Raw genomic sequence first — 8,340 nt, 5'->3', positions numbered from 1 at the left:
CATAAAAAGAAAAAACTAAGAAAATCCATCATTTAGTTTTGCTTTTGAAAACCCCTAAATTCGAACCGTAAGCTGACCTACATTGAAGAAACTTCAACCGAACCAACCGTAGGTAGAAGTTACGGTATGAAAGTATGGTTTTTTCAAACCTTAGGATTTTGAACCCAGAATATACGATTTGGAAGTTAAGAACTCCAAACCGTAGACGAATTACGATTGGGAAACAACACCTATGCAAAGTCAGTTAAATCTACAGTTTGGAAGTATAAATTTTCCGAATACGTATTCAAATTCAATACTGCCTACGGTTGGGAAGTATGAATTTTCCTAACCGTAGACAATGCCTAAGGTTGGGAAATGCATACTTCCCAACCGTAGACAGTTCTGGAACTGTTTTTTCAAAAACCTAATTCGGTCGATTCCGCCTATCCATACACTAAAATCAATGAAATAAGATGTTTTTTTTTACTTTTACCTTATTAAAGTCGTTGCGGGTGAATTAAGTGGTGTTCATCGATAATGAATTATTTTGAGAATTGATGATTAATCGAAGAAATAGGCGAGCAGGTGATGGGGAAGAAGAAAATGGAAGAGTTAAAGGTGAAGAATAAAAACAAATTAGTTTTAGGTTTCAATATTTAATTGGTTAAGAGTATTTTAGTATTTTTCTTATGAATTAGATCCCCTTATCTTCATTGTAGGGTATTTGAATCCTTACTATCACTCAAACTCTTTTCTTGGAACCTAATAAGGCCTATTCCTATGCATATGCACCCACTATGGGTATGTCAAACTGCCAAACTCATACGCCAAGATGTCTGGAATAACATATAGGCATACACGACAGAGTTTCTACCGAGCGATAGAGTGTCCATCGCTCGATGGTCAAGCCGTCTCTCGATGGTCATTAAATCGCTGACGCTAGTCAACCTGTCGCTCGTCTCTTAGATCATTGCTTACCATATCTTCATCCAACGGCTAGTATTTCCCTCCTATAAATACCTAATTTCAATCTCATTTCAACTCAAGCCAGAATTTCTAAATCTCTCTAGGATTTCTTAATCTATAATTATTTCCATGTAATTTCAATCTCATTTCAACTCACACCAGAATTTCTAAATTTCTCTAGGATTTCTTAATCTATAATTATTTTCACGTAATTTCAGTCTCATTTCAACTCACACCAGAATTTCTATATCTACATTTCTTTTCATCACTATTCCAATTCCTCAGAGAGTATGGATGATAATATGAGCATTGCTGAGTTCGTAGCAAACCATATTGATGTCGTAAATCGAAGAGCTGTTGATCGTGCCTATGTCGATAATAAACTTAGGAGAAGTCAAATTAGATTTAGAAATCAAAATAGGAGAAGTCAAATAAGGCGAAAACCAAAATTCTCTGTTGCGGAAGATGAATGCATTTACAGGACTTATGTTTCTTCTATTGAGTATATTGTATTAGGAAATGCCTTACATCACGAAACATTATGGCAAATGATTTTTGGGAAATTTCAAGAAGAAACAATGAATCCCAACAATCGTGATGTTTCAGAATTGAATCAACACTTTAGTACAATCAATAAGGTAGTTAGTAGATTTGTTGCTTTACTTCATCAAGAAGGTCCAAATTTGAGGAATGGTGAATCCATGATGGAATTTCAACAAAGGTGTCGTGTGGATGGTGCAACTATGATGGAACTTCAACATAGGTGTCGTGCGGAATATCATCGCATCTACGAAAAAGACTTCCGACTTGAAAATTGTTTCGACATTTTAAAATATTTGCCCAAATATTGTCCAATATTTATGTTTTAATTTCTCGATTGTCCACTTAGGTTTTAATATTTAAGTTGTCTAAATATTAGTTTCAGTTGAAAATTATCTAAGTATTAGGTTTTAATATTTATTTAAATGTATCTCTAATTAAAATGTAAGATTGGGTTAAGAAATGAATTAAGCTTTAATTCTCAAATTCATTAAACTTCAATATAATCATTAAATAGTCATTTTTTACAAGATATAAAACTAGACAATAATATTTTGAAATATAGACTTTAAAAATAAAATTTTGGTACAATGTTCTTCATCTTGTTAATCTTCTTCATTTCACCAAATTTCCAATCAATGCGCTCATGAACGGAGTCTCATTTGTTTATCTTCTTCTTTGGCTTCAAATTAGTTTTGCCTTGATTTTCCTTGCCTTCAACCTTTCTTTGCCTTTTCTTGGTTGCGGTTTTGACTTGGTTGATATCCAAAACTTGGAGACTTCTTTGTTTCTTACTTATTTCTTTAAACATATCACATATATTCTCAACGGCACCTTCAAGCACTACTCCAAAAAAATCAAGTTGTGTTGCCGTATCAAGTTGGGTTAATCGTGCCATGGAGAAAATAGAAGAAATAAATTAGATTGAGAATAGAGAATAAATTGGGTAAAAGAGAAATTTTTTTGTGTAAAAAATTTGGGGTAAGTTTTGAGTTTGAAAGTTGCATATTTATAGCGATAAATAACTAGCCGTTGGCGCAAAAGTCAAAATGGCTGGCGATAAAGACTTTATTGCTGGCGTTATTTTTACTATCGCTCGCTAGAATGTCTATCGTTTATAGGTTTTCCCATAGTAACACTGGTTTGCCATGCCACCTGGTACGCCAAACAAATTATTTTTTGGCATGGGAATAGGCCTAATAGGTTTTTTTGTTTTTTTAATTTACCCAAATCTGTGACCCGACCAAATTTAACAAATTTTTGATGAGCCTTTGGGAAGTATCCAAGCGTATCGTAGAATCCGATTCGGACACCAATCACTGCCCATTTACGGTCTCTTACTCTTTCTCCTCACTCTCGTTTCGAAGCTCAGAGTTGGAGCTGTTCTCTTCATCAGTAAATCTCAACCTGAGTTCATCCACATTGTATTATCCCTTTTATTACTCGACCTTAATATGTAATGTATTTGAAAATTTGAGCAACAACTGATTCTAACTTTGCAAAAAAAACAAAAGAAAAATTTGTGGGTTTAGGGTTTCGATATCTCTCTTTTCGCGTTACTATTTGGTTGAATATAAATGTATACTGTGTTTTCGTTGATTCTTAAATTTGAGTTTATTGCAAAAACCCAACTCTATCATCTAATCATTTTATAGTTATTGATGTATGTTATTAGGGTTTGAGAAGAGACACCATAGAGGGACAATGTCGGTCTTAATATCCACCAGTTTCGGGGATATTGTTGTTGATTTACACACGGATCGTTGCCCACTCGCCACCACCAACTTTCTTAAACTCAGCAAGTAAATTTCTGTAGCTTTTGCCTTTTGCTTTTTCTCCTTTTTTTAGGATTTGTAAAATTGGATGTTCTTTGCTAAATTTGGGGATTTGAATGGCTATTATATCTCCATTTGTTATTGATGTTGGTCGGGTACAGGATTAAATATTTATATGGATGTCTTTTCCATACCATTCGGAAAGATTTTACTGCCCAGACTGGGGATCCTACGGGAAAGGGAGATGGCGGCGATTCTATCTACAAGCGAGTAGATTTCGTTCACCTTTATGTTTCATTAGCGTATACCCAATACGAGTAACCTACGTTAGCATTTGAATGTCACATCTTCAATTCTTAAAAGCTTGACCTAATCGAAAATTGTTGCTTGTAAAATGCTCGTTCTAGCAAGCACCCCTGGGCAAACTAGGGATTAGATTGACTATCATTGCCTCTATTTCACATCTTTAGAGCAAATGGCCTATGAGTATCACTGCTGTTATGTGGTTGTGTTGGGACGAGGTTTTAAAAATTTGTTAGCTTTTCGTGGTTTCTTAGTTTTATCATGTTGTTAGCAACTTATTGGATGAACTGAATTGCAGTAATATATGTACACAAGGATTGGGGAATATGTTGTCTCGGATATCTAATTCTCATATTATGTTTTTTTTCCAGGTTTCTTCATGGTGACCAGGCCCGTTTTTTCGTAGATGAGATCCATCAAGATTTAAAGCATTCTAAAACTGGAACTATTGCTATGGCAAGTGGTGGAAATGATCTTAATGCTTCCCAGGTATGAAGTAACTATCAAAATCGTGTTACATTAGATGATTGGGTTGAATAGTGTAAAGGAAAAAGTATATACTCTAATTTGCTTGTGATATTTGTGTCTTTGCTACGTACTTGTTAAGCTTCAGCGCGTCTATTTTTTCTGATACAGTTCTACTTCACATTGCGTGATGATTTGGACTATCTCAACGGAAAGCACACGGTTAGTTGTCAATTTTTCAGCCTTTACATCAAGGTTCGCGTCTTAACTCTTGCGAATATAAGGAAAATCCTTTTCTTTTCTTTGTAGTAGGTTTTTGGGGAGGTTGCTGAAGGTTTGGAGACCCTAACCGGATAAATGAAGCATATTTGGATGAGAAGGGAAGACCATATAAGAATATCAGGTTATTTTTTTGTCTTCTCTGCATATTCACTCAATAAAATCAAGCATCAGGCATGCCTCAAATGTATACGTTTTGTCTTGTATTTTTTTCTTCTAGTTTTTTGAATTTCTACCCACTTTGTTGTTATGTAACAGGATCAAGCGCACTGATATTCTGGATGATCCCTTCGATGATCCTGCCGGGCTTGCCAGTTTGATTCCCGATGCTTCTCCAGAAGGAAAATCAATTATCTAGTTCAATGTCGTCTTAGACATCAACAAACTAGATATATAATGAGATCAGGAAACAAGCAAAGGAAGCTGAGAAAAGGCTATCCCAGAACATAGCAGCTCAAACTAGATAATAGAACTTCTGAATACTGTGTGTGGTATGGTGGTTGCTCACGAACAGTAGGTTACTAAGTGGATTGGATACCGATTCAAATATGAAATTTTCTTAGGATTTACGTTTTTAGCATTATTCTGAAAATTTGTATACATGCTACGACTGGGTTTTGCTCTTGTTTCAACTCTATTTAGTAATCAGATTCCATCTTATTAATGTCCCTCTTCCTTTTCTTTGCTGACGTATTTAGATTGATGGCGAGGTGCGATTCGAAGATGATTGGGTGCCTATGGATGAACAACTGGGTGCAGGAGAGCTTGAGGAGGTTATTCGGCAAAAGGAGGCGCATTTCAGTGCTGTGGTTCTTCAGAGTGTACGATCCATATTTATTTCTCTTATTTGTGATATTTGATCCAATTCTATGAAATAGTTGTTTACATATGCCATGTTTGCATTTTACAGATTGGTGACATTCCTGATGCTGATTTGAAACCTCCAGAAAACGGGTTATTCATTTGCAAGCTTAATCCAATTACTGAGGTGAGTCCTCGTTATGACTTGGCTGAAATTTTCCTTGCCCGTTTATTGCTTGAAAATATTTTCAGAGTTGCAATATCATAGCTGATTCCCTGATATTTTCTTTTCTTGTTAATGCAGGACAGAGATTTAAGAACAATTTTTTCAGGCTCTGGAACTGTAATATTGTGAGTACTCAGAGGCATATGTCGTAATTTGAACATTTTTATCACATTGAGTAAGAATTCTTTGTTCCTATACTTAATGCTCTAACTTTACAGCACAAAGGTGATGCGTAATTTTAAAACTGGAGATAGCTTAGGCTATGCTTTTATCGGTGAGTAGTCTTAATCAACTTTCTTTATTGTGTTCCTAGTTCATGCGTGCTGCATATAAACAAATGAGCTCAGCATCCACATGGATAAATCCTAAGGACATCCCATCATTTCTTATTTCGTAACTTCTTCTATTATATTGCACAACTGCTATTAAGTTTAACCAATTTCATCTGCTTGATGATTTAGAATTTGAAACAAAGGAGGTCTGTGAAGAAGCCTATTTGAATGTATGTTGAAGAGCTGCTTCATCCTTTTTGTGTTTTGTTCCTGTTAATTTAACTATGTTTTGCCATCTTTGGCTTTGATAATGGTGTGTTTTTCCTGGCTGCGTCCCACCTCTCATGTGTTACAAAACTTTAATGCAGATGCACAATGCTTCCATTGATGGTCGGAGGATACATGTGGACTTTATTCAGAGTGTATCTAAGCTGTGGTCTGAATACAGGCGTAAAGAGCATCTAACTGGTAAAGGTATGACCTAAACAGGTAAGTCATTCTAAAGATGTATATACAGATGAAAACATGGACATTTAAAATCTATTTACATTTAGATTCCCATCATCATGATTTGGGGTTTAAATTGTTTCATGTGTTTCACTTCAACGCTGTTGGTATCTTTAACTCATTGCTTGCCTCATGTGCCCCCGGCTTTTAATTCTCACTGGAACATTCCTATCATATCTTGTGTACGTTGAATAATGCACATTCCTAAAAGAAATTCACAAAAGTTAGTTTTGTATGAGAGATTTATTAATTGTATCAATAAATGTGTTCTGCTACAGGGAGAGGTTGTTTCAAATGTGGTTCCCTTGATCACATGGCCAAAGATTGCACTGGAGACCTTACTATTAAATCAGAAAATCTAAAGTATGTTCTAAAAGATGGGAATACCCAGCACGGTGAAAATGAGAAGTGTGTAAGCTCTTTCTTAATAAGCTACAATTTAACTTTGGAGAGTATTTCACTTCGTTACCTAAGAACCCTAATATTATGAAAATCTCCCTTGCAGTTATGAGAAGGTATTCGATGGAGAGACCACTGATGGTTCTGGATGCGAAAAGAGATGGGGAAAACGTGTCTCGGATAAAGATCCAAAGAAACGAAGGGTTCACATAGAAAGTGAGAATGACCTGAGATATAAAGGGCAGGACAGTAGGGACACGAGAAGTGATGAAAGTAGCCATGATAATAGAAGTAGAGGAAGAGATAGAGAGGATGAGAGCTCCCAAGGGAGTAGGCATGGTGGAAGCAGAAGACTCGAGAATGAGGAGTACGAGACAAGGGAGAAGTGGACAGGACCAGGAGTGTAAGAACTCTAAGAATGATGGAGTACTGACTGGTGACAATGATTACAGGAATACTGATAAAGCAGACAGGAGAAGCGAGAGTGATAAGAGAAACAGAGAAAGTGACCGCGATCATTGGAGAACTGAGAGAGGAGTCATGTGAGTAAAGAGATCGTAAAGAAGAAGAACTAACAAAGAAGGAGAATAGGAGAAGTGATAGTGATCGTAGAGAGTGAATTGACTGTAGGAGGTGATAAGAGAAGTGATAGTGATCGAGGTAAACAACAAAGACAGTGAAGGAGGCTGGAGGAAGGATAGAGATGATAGAAAACATGATAATGGCGAGGGAGGCAGATAGAGGGACAGGGATAGTAGATACTGAAACAGTCCACACAATGGGGAGATTTATGAGCTACTGATTTTTGTTTCTAAATATACGCTTTAGTGATGTATGCTTGTATTTGCCATCCTTTCGTATTTTACCTCATATATGTAACTGCTGCATTTTTCAGAAGCTTTCATTATCTGAATAACTATCTAGGACCGACTACAGTACATTATCTCATGTGTGGAGGCCTTTTTGTATGTGCCGAATTGAGTTATGTTAAGTACAGGAAAGACAAAAAAAAGCAGTGCATATCTATGGAACTGTTGATTTTTTGTCAGTTAAATGGGAAAAATACGGTTTAGTCCAAAAGTCAGTCCAAAAATAAGGTTTAGTCCAGCTTGAGTCAACTAGGTACACATTAGTCCAAATATATGAAAAGTACACTAATAATCCTAGTCCATATATTTGCATTTTAGTCCAAAATGACTCATGATGATGTCAGCAATTTTAAATAATACTCTATATAAGTAATTAAAAAACAATTTATCTTTCGAACCGCTGGTCCAAAATTTACAAACTTAGTATATTCGGAAAGCTCTTTTCGAGATCTATAAAAAGAGTACCCATATGACTATATAATTTTCACTTTTTAAATTTTTTTAATTCACACTAGTGTAGAACTACGTACACGTTGGCAAAAATGCAGAAAATCCAACATTCATAATAGCCAGACTGCCACTCCAATCTGCACATACTGACAAAAATATCGAACACGCCAAGCTCTCGCTGAATAATGGAAGGATTTGGATAGGATGGTTTAGCAGTTAACCTGCATCCAGGAAAAAACAATAAACATAAGAAACCACAACTTGATATAAAAGTAATAACCTTTCACCAACAACCACATAAGAAATAAAACAAAGAAAAAGATGAAAATAAAAAGGTAGGCAGTTATTAAATTAAAGAGACATAATCCATTTGGGCCTAACTGCACAAACTTAATATCAGCAAATACGAACCAAAGTTTCCCTTCCTGATAAATCAGTCACATGTTGCAAACCAAATTCAACCATACTAGAGTTCAATACAATTCCACAGAAAAACCATAACTTTC

General features: G+C 35.7%; 1 protein-coding gene and 1 pseudogene across 1 annotated transcript; both read left to right on the top strand.

Annotated features, from left to right (window-relative positions):
* Nucleotides 1-2,787: 2,787 nt before the first annotated feature.
* LOC113332052 lies at nucleotides 2,788-5,014 on the top strand (annotated as a pseudogene).
* On the top strand, nucleotides 4,673-7,541 carry LOC113331884 (peptidyl-prolyl cis-trans isomerase CYP59-like). The gene is made up of 10 exons (XM_026578527.1): nucleotides 4,673-4,677; nucleotides 4,781-4,823; nucleotides 5,009-5,131; nucleotides 5,221-5,298; nucleotides 5,416-5,462; nucleotides 5,556-5,611; nucleotides 5,799-5,839; nucleotides 5,978-6,083; nucleotides 6,395-6,524; nucleotides 6,622-7,541. Exons 1-10 carry the CDS (start codon nucleotides 4,673-4,675, stop codon nucleotides 6,920-6,922), a joined length of 930 nt encoding a protein of 309 aa, XP_026434312.1. The 3' UTR covers nucleotides 6,923-7,541.
* The last annotated feature ends 799 nt before the right edge of the window (nucleotides 7,542-8,340 follow it).

Source organism: Papaver somniferum, unplaced genomic scaffold (genome assembly GCF_003573695.1).
Source record: "Papaver somniferum cultivar HN1 unplaced genomic scaffold, ASM357369v1 unplaced-scaffold_128, whole genome shotgun sequence".
NCBI classification, from domain to species: domain Eukaryota; kingdom Viridiplantae; phylum Streptophyta; class Magnoliopsida; order Ranunculales; family Papaveraceae; genus Papaver; species Papaver somniferum.
Note: the sequence above shows the minus strand (reverse complement) of the source record. Positions and strands in the feature narration are given on the sequence as shown.